Genomic DNA, 12558 nt, shown 5'->3' with positions numbered 1-12558 from the left:
TAGTCCCTAGGCACAGGGCAAATTAGGATGAGTTCTATGCACATTTAGTGCAAACACGTCTACAGGAAAATTGTTCCAGGTTAAATTTGCTATCGAAATATCACATTTTAAAGTCAAAAACTTGTTTTTTTTAATATATCCAAAAGAAAAGCAAGAAAAAAACATGAAAGATAGCAATTTTGTTTTTTGCCCCATAACTTCTTTCCACGGGGATATAGGTATAGGCATTTCTTCACATAAAAAAACTTCCATCCTTCCTCTTTAAAATGGCGTTTGGTAGAAGTACCTATGATTTACAATTTCCAAAATATAATTTTTACAAAGTGTCTTTAATATGGGTGCCGGGTCATGAAGGGGTGCATGGGAACGAACGAGCAGATATGTTAGCGAAACAAGGCTCGAGAAAAACTTTTGAAGGCCCAGAACCTTTCTGTGGCATCACTAAAGATGCTATGAAAAACGAGGTTCAGAAATGGCTGATACAGAAATCAAAATAAATGGAGAACCACTCAAGGGCAAATCCAGACTAAAAAAATAATCAAGAATATTGATAAAAAACTCTCGAACAGTTTGATGAACCTCAATAAACGAGAGATCAAAACGGTCACTGAAATGGTGACTGGACATTGTCGTTTAAGAAATCACCTATACAAACTAGGTAAGGTGAATGAACCATGGTGCAGAAAGTGCGAAATGGAAGAAGAAACTGCCATACACATACTATGCTATTGCAGTGTGCTAGATGATGTAAGGCAGAACTTCACTGGTCAAATGAGGTTTGAACCAGAAGAGATCTTAAAACTACCAATAAGAAAACTGTTGGCCTTCGTTGAGGCCACAGGACTTATTAAAGTTTAAGGAGAAGAACAGGGTTTGGTACAAAGGTCTTATGACCAAGTGCCAGAGACTAACGAGTCTCGCCTGAGTTAAGAAGAAGAAGAAGAATATGATTTTTCAAATTTCGCCACTCACTTTCTATTATACAATGTATATAACTAAATGTTTAAAAAATAATATCATGGTTAAAGAACCTGAGGAAATGCTTCTCCACAACAACAGCTAATCTATTTAAAGCATCAGTTAATAAAATAATTATAGGCAGAATGATCGCCAATATTCCAAACCAATAGGCACTAAAAGAAGAAGAATATACCTAAATGAACAAGAAAAAAGTCATAATGAGAAATTTAAAAAATAATCATAAAAAATATCAAAAATCATGAAAAGTATAAAATCTTGAAAAAGCTTAACTTGCTTCAAAATAGTCAAGTAACCTTATACAATAGACCATTTTAAAGGTAATTGACTCCTCTTTCTATTAAATGTACCATTATATATACCTAGAAATGCGTAAAAAAAGTTACAGAACAATGTTTGCGAAATAATGGGGAAAATGGCCTAAAAATTCTGTGAGCGGCGAATTTTGAAAAATCCTCTTTCGGAAAATATAAATCCTAGAGACTTCTACTAAACGTCATTTTAAAGAGAAAGAATGTAAGTTATTTTTTGCTGAAGCAATGTCTATACCTATATCCCCGCGGAAAAAAATTATGGGGCAAAAAACAAAATTGCTTTCTTTCGTGTTGTTTTTTTGGTTTTCTTTTGAATATATTTTTGTAAATAAAAATATTTTTGACTTTAAAATGTAATATTTCGATAGTAAATTTAACCTGGAACAATTTTCCCTTAGACGTCTTTGTACCAAAAGTGCATAGCACTCACCCTATTCACCCTATGCCTAGGTACTAATTCACCTCTTTCTCAAAAACGCACCCACTTAAATGGTAGCACTTCGCGGTGTTTTCAAATTTAGAGGTCCATTGACTATATGAGACAATAAAATCCCGTTAACGTTGTAGTTTCTTTTAGCTCTCTTATTTTAAACATAATCAATAACCTAATATGGAGAATTTTTAGTTTCATATATTTTTGAACATATGAAATAAAGTATATGTCTTTCTCCGATCACAAAATCACTAAATAAATTTATAGCAACATATATCTTTTAATATTTAAAACATTTGTAGCTTAAGCTGGAACCCAGTCTGCCAATTACCAAACATAGTTCTCAAGAAGCTATTACTGTAGAAGCTACCAAACCTGCAGTAGTTCACACAGTTCCTTCTTCTGTTGAGGAGAGTGTGAAACAAGAGCCAGAACTAGTTACTTCCGTAGTGACGAGTAAAACAGTTGTCAACAATACAATCATAGCTTCAGCAACGCCCAATCCAGCCCCTACAACTCCTTTGAAAACAACAACTGATCCTTCGTTCTCGATAGACAATACTACGGATACATGGGTCGTTATTGCTTCAGTGCAAACTAGTAGGAGTGTCTCTGGTGCTAGGTAAATTATCATTCCAACTTTTAGGTTTAGTCTTTTATTAGTTTATTAGTTTCTAATAAAAATACTTTTAAGTGGATCATAAAAAAAGCTAACAGAAGTTCAACTCTACATTAACTCTACGTAAAGACATACAACTCTAAATAAATTAAGAATGGACCACCAACCAAGATATAAGAACACGCATCCGAAAAGCTAGATTCAGCTTCAACAGGATAGGTGCTTTCTTCAAGAGTTACAACCGCTCTCTTAGTATAAAAGTAAAAATGATGCGATGCTACATCTTTTCTGTTCTTTTTATGGTGTTGAATCGTTGACCTTGGACGAAGATATCGATGGGTTTTTGACAAAACATCGTAACCGACAAAACGCACATTTTACAGGAGACGACTTTTTCTTCTACCGACATTTTGGTTAATATAATTAAAATTTTGAAACTATGATAAATTAGTACATAAAAATATTAATTTAAGAAAAAAGACTGTAATATAACATTCTTTTATTAAATTATGTAACATACGATACTTTGTTAGACCTTGTCTGTGTAAATTTTAGTTGAAGCTTGTCGCTTAAGATAAACATACGATAGTTTCAAAGTTTCAAGGTATCAATCTATTAATGAATATTCATAAATAACGTAAGTATCTTAACAGAAAAAATATTTTTAATAATAAAAATCGACAAAAAAATAAAATTTAATACGTATATTAATCTGTGACACTGTACTAAATTATGATATTCAAAAAAACTCAAAAATTTAATTCAAAGGAAACGACGGACGTCCCAAAAAATGTAACTTTTGAAAGCTTCGTAGTTTTATAGAATTACTACCACTTTAAGAGGGTATTACTCAAGTTTGAACAGATATTACAATTTTATAGGTTTTTTTTAAGCTTAAGATGTAATCTTTAATCTTTAAAATTCACTAAACTATTTTGCTTTAGACATGAAATAAACAACTTATTTTTGAGAAAATTAAGAAAGATAAAAAAATGTAATATAATAACCCAAAATATCAGTTAAAAAAATGTTTGAACAAAGTCATCAAAACCTTTTTCTGTACAACTTACCTAAAATGCATTTAACAACAAGCTTAAAAAATTATAAATGTAATTTTTTTGAGCTCTTATACAGTATGTCTGAGTAAGTTAGAACCTATTGATAACTTCTTATTATCAGTTTTAAAAAACTATCAGATATTAAATTTTATTAATTTCATACGAGGTATGTCAAAAAATATGAATTTTGTTCAAGAGTAAAAGTAGCTTTATATTTCACAATATCGAAAATTGTTAATAAAAAAAGTTGTTTGGAATTAAGAACTATGTTTCAATATTACTTCTATATTGACTCCCCTACATTTGTTTCAGGTTTCAGTGAACTTACTACAAGTTGATATATTTTTGTTGCAAATATAATATTTATGATATTTGCACAAGAACAACTAAAAAACATAGGTTATGTCATTACCAAATTAGTAAATTAGACTTAAAATTCTATTAAAAAGACAATAAACCATAAAAACAAGTATTAAAAACTTACCGCATCTACTGAATAGGAGGTTTTATCAAAACTACCATTATTTTCGTTTTAAATTTTTCTAGCGAAATAAAATTTGCACTAAGTTCTAACACATTTAAGATAACACTGAGTAAAATCCCATTTTTGGAAAATTGATGCTTACGATGTTTTGTCAAAAACCAGTCGATATGTACAGAAAATTAGAAGCATTTGAGATGTGGCTATATCGGAGAATACTTAAAATCCCGTACACTGATCGAATCATAAATGAAGAATGAAGAAGAACCGAGAGGTATGGGCCACCAGTAAATCTAGAAAGTTACAATATTTCGGACACGTGATGTGAATGAATCCAGATATGCCCTCCTACAAGCCATCTTGCAGGGAGAATATTTGGAAAACGTGGTCCAGGAAGAAGAAAAACATCCTGGTTTACGATCCTCAGAACCTGGTTTAACACAACATCTGTGCAACTTTTTAGCACTGCTACAGATAAGATAAATATTGCCATGATGACCGCCAACATTCGTCACGGATAGGCACATAAAGAGAAAGATCATAAAATAATTTACAAATCTAATATTACAATTATCTTTAAAAAAATCAATAGGATTAAGAATTAAAATTAATTTCTTTAAATAATTTAATACCAACCAGTTACAAGCTTTGATTTATACGTTTCAATTTTGTAGATATCTTCCATCTTCGATAGTAGAGCAAGATGTAAGAGTTAAACTTCTAAATGAGCACTCCAACGAAGAATTGAGCCAACATCACACAGTACCAAAAACTGAATTTGAGGAGGATTATGACGAAACTACTACAGAAGAAACGACAGTGGTTACTACTCCTAAATTACGCACCTCCACGGAAAGTCTGAACGATAAATTGGATCGAGTCCAATCCGATCTATCCAGTGGACTTTTAACAGGTAATTTAAATCTTATTTGTATCCCTACGTCTTCAGACACTCGGGCTGATACAAACTCATACACGGAACTGTCAGAGAGTGTGTCCCATATGTGTCTATTTCCCACTTCAAGTGGTTAGCTACACAAGTGCCATCTACTTTGATGGCTATAAACGAGAATGATTTACGAATAATATTGTCTGTCTTTACAATATAATAGTAAATAAACTACAGTAGTAGATAAACCGCTAATCAATTTTGCTTTTTAGGAGGATTGGGCAATAACATAGCAGTCATCAAAGAGCATTCTCCAGAAAAGATGGAAATATCCTCAATGGAAGAAATTACAACAACTACTCCAAAACTTCCCTACCCGCAAGTAAATATCAGGAAGTACTCGCCAAGTAATCGAAGAACTACAACAAGAAAGCCTCGTCCACGACCAGGTTTAAGGACGAAGAAACCATTTGATCCCAACCAACCACAAGGTGATCAACCACGAAAGGTTGATGATCTTACTTCATTTTTACCCCCTGGATACAAGTTAAACGCCAGTGATGAAAGAAGCTCGAAATTATTAGAAGAAATTTTAAGTAGGGTAAAACCAGTTAAAGTAGAAGATAAAAAAATTGTTAATAAGACTGAATCAAGCACTGTAGCAACTACTACTACAACAGCCAAATCTAACGAGACTGAAAAGACAACTGAGCACGGTATTTTCAAGAATACGAAAGCAGATGACCTTTCCAAATTTTTACCTCCAGGATACAAGCTTCCGAAAACTGAAGGTTCCTCAACAACGGAAGAGAGTATTTTCAAAAATACAAGAGTCGATGATATATCCAAATTTTTACCTCCTGGATACAAGCTTCCTAAAGCTGAAGAGAGAACAACTGAAAGCAGTAGCGTATTTAAAAATACCAAAGCTGATGATATCTCCAAGTTTTTACCTCCAGGATATAAATTACCAAAATCTGAAGAAAAAACTACTGAAAGTAGCAGTATATTTAAGAACACAAAAGCTGACGATATCTCCAAGTTCTTACCCCCAGGATTTAAATTACCTAAATCTGAAGATAGAACTACTGAAAGCAGCAGTATCTTTAAGAACACTAAAGCTGATGACATCTCCAAGTTCTTGCCTCCCGGGTTTAAATTACCTAAATCTGAAGAAAGAACCACTGAGAGTAGCAGCATTTTCAAAAACACAAAATCTGATGATGTAGCCAAATTTTTACCTCCTGGTTATAAGGTACCAAAATACAAATCTTCTACTGAAAGTAGTGTATTTAAAAACACCAAAGCTGATGATGTTGCCAAATTTTTGCCTCCTGGATATAAGTTACCACGAACATCCACCCAAAGTCCAGAAGAAGCTGTTTCTATTAAAGGTAACATACTATTAATAACATAAACGAGTAAAATTAAAAACATAATCTATTTAGTTGCAGATCTTAACGCCTTTAAAGTGGACATATCGGCACTTTTACCGCCTGGATACAAAGATTCTTTACAAAATCATACCGTTTCATCCAGCACACACATTCCTGTTAGCTCTACAAGTGAAACCAAGCCCAAAACAGGTGGTGTAAAAGTTGTGTTTCCTTCGAGGCCTGGTGGAGGAACAAGGAGGTCTTCAAGTAGGACCACTCACAAACCAGTGCATGAGGAAGCTCCTAGAAATACTCCTCCTACCATCCATAAGGGATGGCCTTCAAGGTAATACATAAAATATGATATAGCAGTACTTAGATACATATTCTTCATCATCTCTAATAATTTAGTATTCTGTAGCTGTTATGGAGAACGATTTACCAGATCAATTTATTTTTCCAGTTATTAGGGGAGTGCAATTAGAACGAAAACATGCATTTTTTCGGAAAAATTCAAACAAGCTTATATTTTTCTAAAACTTTTTCTGTTAGTTTATATACATGTTAAAGTAAAAAGGTCTACTCGTAGATTTGGCCGCTCATTGTTTATTAATTGTTTAAACAATAACAATTGTTTTGTATAAATAATTTTAAAAATATCATTAAATTCATCATTTTACTTTAATCAAATATGTTTCTATTTTGTTTTTGATTATGCTGAATCCGAATATGGCATTGCAATTTGAAAATTCTTATACAGAAGCTCTTATACATACAGTGTGTCTGTGTAGCTAGGAACCACATTGAAAACTTTTTTATTATCAATTTTACGAGAAAAAGTTATTCTTAATAAAATGTTCTGGATAGTCAAAAATCTAAAACTCAACCATCAGATATCAAATTTTATCAATTTTATACGAGTTATGTCAAAAATATGAATTTCGTTAAAGAGTAATGTACCTTTATATTCCAGAACATCAAAAAATGCTATTATGAAAAGTTGTTTGAAATTAGAAACTATGTCTTAGCATACAATTACATCATTCTGATCAAAAAACAATTTTCAATTTTTTCTCAAATTACCAATACTCATCATTTTATTACAATTATGATAACTATTTTATTATCACTTTTACGAAAAAAAGTTATTCTTCATAAAATGCTCTCCCTGGTCTAAAATATAAGATAGAACAATCAGATATCAAACTTTTTTAATTTTATACGAGGTATGTAAAAAATATGAATTTTTCTTAAGAGTTAAGTGGCTTTATTATTCACAATATTTTAATTAGAAGGATTTAATTGAACATTAAAACAAATTTTTAATTCCAAACAACTTTTCTTAATAACAATTTTCGATATTGTAAAACGTAAAGGGACTTTACTCTTGAGTGAAATTCATATTTTTTGACATGCCTCGTATAACATTAATTAAATTTGATATTTGATGATTGCATCTTAGATTATATACGATGCAGAGTATTTTATAAGGAATAACTTTTTTTCGTAAAACTGATAATAAAAAAGTTATCAACAGGTTCCAAGTTACGCAGACATACTGTATAAGAGCTAAAAAAAAAATTTTAGCTGGACATTTATTATTGTTGAAGCTTATTATTAAATGTATTTTAGGCAAGTTTTACAGAAAAAAGTTTTGATCACTTTGTATAAACATTTTTTAGCTGGTAATTTTCGGTTTTTGTATTACATTTTTGTTATCTTTCTTAATTTTCTTAAAAAGAAATAGTTTATTTCATTTCTAAAGTAAAATAATTCAGTTCATTTTAAAGATTACATCCTAAGCTTTAAAAAAGCACTTATAAAACTGTAATAGATCTGTTCAAACTTGAGTAATACCGTCTTAAAGTGGTGGTAATTCTATAAAACTACCAAGATTTCAAAAATTACATTTTTTGAGACGTCATATCATTTAAATTAAATTTTTGAGATTTTTTTTTTTTTTTTTTGAATGAAACGTCATTTAGTAAGATGCTTGAATGGTAAGTTGTGCAAAATTGAGAGTTTTATAAGAAAAATTGTATTAGTTACACATTTTTAAATCATTTTTAAACAAAATTCATGTAAGGCTCACTTTCCACCCACAGCGTACTTATGCCCATACATTTTATTTATTTCTATTATAACCATAAGATAGCTTAATCATTCTTCTATCATGTTCAATTTGTAAAATTTCATTTGATCCATTAGTTAAAGAATTACATTAAAATAACTCAACCGTGCACTTCGCCGTACGTTAGTTTACAGTGCGCCAATGTTTGTGAGAAGGGTGACTTTAGCGTTATAAATAAAAAATTATAGAAGATGCAGATTTAATTTTAGAAAATTCTTTGTATAAGTTTTTTTTGTAAAATTTTCTGAATTTTTCAATGGTCAAGTCAGTATTTTTCTAAAATTTATATTTTCTGAGTTATTTAACAAAAACATCTAACTTCGTACTTCATTTGTTTAATAAAAAATAAAGCACCCACTTCTCGAGTAGAACTTTTTGATATGTTGTTTATTAAACATTTTAGGCCTTGGGCCCGCATATACAATTATTATTTATGACCACACCGTTGAAACTTTTTGTACTTGTTATTTGGATGGAGTCGGACAAATTTTGAGCTTGGCGCATTATGGTAGTGGGGCGTTTGTCTGTCAAGCGGTGACGAAGTTGTCAATTTTATGCAAGAAAAAAATTTATTACCACATTGGTCATTCTATTTTAATCAATGGATTTTATCATATAAACAACGAAAACAATTTTGTCGGACAAAAATATTGGGGCATATGACGCGTCGGACACGCTAAATATGTCAAATTTATGAAAATAATAAATTTATTACCACATCGATAATTTTAACGGTATCTATCATAAAACCTTTTTACAATAATGTGGTAACCTTGTCGGACAATTTTCACGGGGCATATGCGCAGTCGGACGCGCCGAAGATGTCAATTTCCTGAAATTTTTTTATTTACAACCATTTTTCCGACAACATTAGTAGGTTATAAGTAATTATATTCCTAATCAAAAAATCAAAGCGTCGGACAAAAATATTGGGGCAACTCGACAGTCGGACAAAAAATTTAATTTTTATTAGTAAAGTATACTTTCAAATTATGCTGGGTTCGTGCATCCCTTATCTTTACAACCATTTTTCCGACAAAAGTAGTAGGTTACAAGTAATTATATTCTTAAACAAAAAATGTAATTGTCTGACAAAAATGTTGGGGCAAACGAACAGAAAACTTAATTCTTTTAGGCTATCGACGAGGAGGTATTATCAAAAAAAAAATTTAAAACAGTGTTTCTCGGTTACTTTTGAATCGATTTAGCTGAAAATTGGTACACACACTAAGTAAAGCATTTAAAAGTGTATGAAGCAGATCGGAACCCAAAATTTTCTTAAAAAATTTTCCGACAAGAGGGAAAATTTTAGAAAAATTGTGATCTGATAATTTGTGTACACACTCCTTGAACAACGACAAACACCGTTCTGTATTTTTTTTTCTCGAATTAAAAAAAATTTTCAGCACATAATGTATCAGGTTATAAGTAGTTATATTTCAAATCAAAAAATCTAAGTGCCCGACATAAATAGTGGGGCACATCCAAAGTCGGATAAAAAATTTAATTTTTATTAATAAACTATACTTTTAAACTATTCTGGGTTCGTGCATCCCTTATCTTTACAACCATTTTTCCGACAAAAGTAGTAGGATACAAGTAATTATACTCTTAAACAAAAAATGTAATTGTCTGACAAAAATTTTGGGGCAAACGAACAGGAAACTTAATTCTTTTAGGCTATGGACGAGGAGGTATTATCCAAAAATATTTTAAAACAGATTTTTTCGGTTATTTTTGAATCGATTTAGCTGAAAATTGGTACACACACTAAGTAAAACATTTAAAAGGGCATGACGTAGAGCTGTACCCAAAATTTTCCCAAAAAGATTTCGGACAAGAGGGAAAATTTTAGAAAAATTGTGATCTGATATTTGCGTACATACTCCTTGAACAACGACAAACATCGTTCTGTAGTTTTTTTTCACGAAATAAAAATAAAATTCCGACACAAGTATCAGGTTATAAGTAGTTATATTCCAAATTAAAAAACCTAAGTGCCCGACAAAAATATTGGGTCAAATCCAAAGTCGGACAAAAAATTTAATTTTTATTATTAAACTGTCTTTTAAACCTTACTGGGTTCGTGCAACCCTTACCTTTAAAACCATTTTTCCGACAACATTAGTAGGTTATAAGTAATTATATTCTTAATAAAAAAATCAAAGTGTCGGACAAAAATATTGGGGCAACTCGACAGTCGGACAAAAAATGTATTTTTATTAGTAAAGTATACTTTCAAATTATGCTGGGTTCGTGCATCCCTTATCTTTACAACCATTTTTCCGACAAAAGTAGTAGGTTACAAGTAATTATATTCTTAAACAAAAAATATAGTTGTCTGACAAAAATGTTGGGGCAAACTAACACAAAACTTAATTCTTTTAGGCTATCGACGAGGAGGTATTATCAAAAAAAAATTTTAAAACAGTGTTTCTCGGTTACTTTTGAATCGATTTAGCTGAAAATTGGTACACACGCTAAGTAAAGCATTTAAAAGGGTATGACGTAGATCGGAACCCAAAATTTTCTTAAAAAATTTTCCGACAAGAGGGAAAATTTTAGAAAAATTGTGATCTGATAATTTGTGTACATACTCCTTGAACAACTACAAACATCGTTCTGTAGTTTTTTTTTCTCGAAATAAAAAAAAAATTCCGACACAAGTATCAGGTTATAAGTAGTGATATTCCAAATCAAAAAATCTAAGTGTCCGACAAAAATATTGGGTCAAATCCAAAGTCGGACAAAAAATTTAATTTTTATTAATAAACTGTCTTTTAACCCCACTGGGTTCGTGCAACCCTTACCTTTAAAACCATTTTTCCGACAACATTAGTAGGATATAAGTAATTATATTCTTAATCAAAAAATCAAAGTGTCGGACAAAAACATTGGGGCAACTCGACAGTCGGACAAAAAATTTATTTTTATTAGTAAAGTATACTTTCAAATTATGCTGGCTTCGTGCATCCCTTATCTTTACAACCATTTTTCCGACAAAAGTAGTAGGTTACAAGTAATTATATTCTTAAACAAAAAATATAATTGTCTGACAAAAATGTTGGGGCAAACGAACAGAAAACTTAATTCTTTTAGGCTATCGACGAGGAGGTATTATCAAAAAAAAAATTTTAAAACAGTGTTTCTCGGTTACTTTTGAATCGATTTAGCTGAAAATTGGTACACACACTAAGTAAAGCATTTAAAAGGGTATGACGTAGATCGGAACCCAAAATTTTCTTAAAAAATTTTCCGACAAGAGGGAAAATTTTAGAAAAATTGTGATCTGATAATTTGTGTACATACTCCTTGAACAACAAACATCGTTCTGTAGTTTTTTTTCTCGAAATAAAAAAAATTTCCGACACAAGTGTCAGGTTATAAGTAGTTATATTCCAAATCAAAAAATCTAAGTGTCCGACAAAAATATTAAGTCAAATCCAAAGTCGGACAAAAAATTTAATTTTTATTAATAAACTGTCTTTTAAACTTTACTGGGTTCGTGCAACCCTTACCTTTAAAACCATTTTTCCGACAACATTAGTAGGTTATAAGTAATTATATTCTTAATCAAAAAATCAAAGTCTCGGACAAAAATATTGGGGCAACTCGACAGTCGGACAAAAAATTTATTTTTATTAGTAAAGTATACTTTCAAATTATGCTGGGTTCGTGCATCCCTTATCTTTACAACCATTTTTCCGACAAAAGTAGTAGGTTACAAGTAATTATATTCTTAAACAAAAAATATAATTGTCTGACAAAAATGTTGGGGCAAACGAACAGAAAACTTAATTCTTTTAGGCTATCGACGAGGAGGTATTATCAAAAAAAAATTTTAAAACAGTGTTTCTCGGTTACTTTTGAATCGATTTAGCTGAAAATTATTACACACACTAAGTAAAGCATTTAAAAGGGTATGACGTAGATCGGAACCCAAAATTTTCTTAAAAATTTTCCGACAAGAGGGAAAATTTTAGAAAAATTGTGATCTGATAATTTGTGTACATACTCCTTGAACAACGACAAACATCGTTCTGTAGTTTTTTTTTTCTCGAAATAAAAAAAAATTCCGACACAAGTATCAGGTTATAAGTAGTTATATTCCAAATCAAAAAATCTAAGTGTCCGACAAAAATATTGGGTCAAATCCAAAGTCGGACAAAAAATTTAATTTTTATTAATAAACTGTCTTTTAAACCTTACTGGGCTCGTGCAACCCTTACCTTTAAAACCATTTTTCCGACAACATTAGTAGGTTATAAGTAATTATATT

At 30.9% G+C, this 12558-nt stretch overlaps 1 protein-coding gene across 1 annotated transcript in view; it reads left to right on the top strand.

Annotated features, from left to right (window-relative positions):
• LOC126880625 (mucin-5AC) overlaps positions 1-12558 on the top strand; it is a 148993-nt gene that overhangs the window by 99124 nt on the left and 37311 nt on the right. The window contains exons 5-8 of the mRNA XM_050644636.1: positions 2028-2347; positions 4558-4796; positions 5045-6166; positions 6221-6494. Of these exons, the coding sequence (XP_050500593.1) occupies positions 2028-2347; positions 4558-4796; positions 5045-6166; positions 6221-6494 (1955 nt within the window). The remainder of the gene's footprint in view (positions 1-2027; positions 2348-4557; positions 4797-5044; positions 6167-6220; positions 6495-12558) is intronic.

This window comes from Diabrotica virgifera, chromosome 2, assembly GCF_917563875.1.
Source record: "Diabrotica virgifera virgifera chromosome 2, PGI_DIABVI_V3a".
In the NCBI taxonomy this organism is placed as follows: Eukaryota; Metazoa; Arthropoda; class Insecta; order Coleoptera; family Chrysomelidae; genus Diabrotica; species Diabrotica virgifera.
This window is presented reverse-complemented; position numbering and strand designations above follow the sequence as displayed.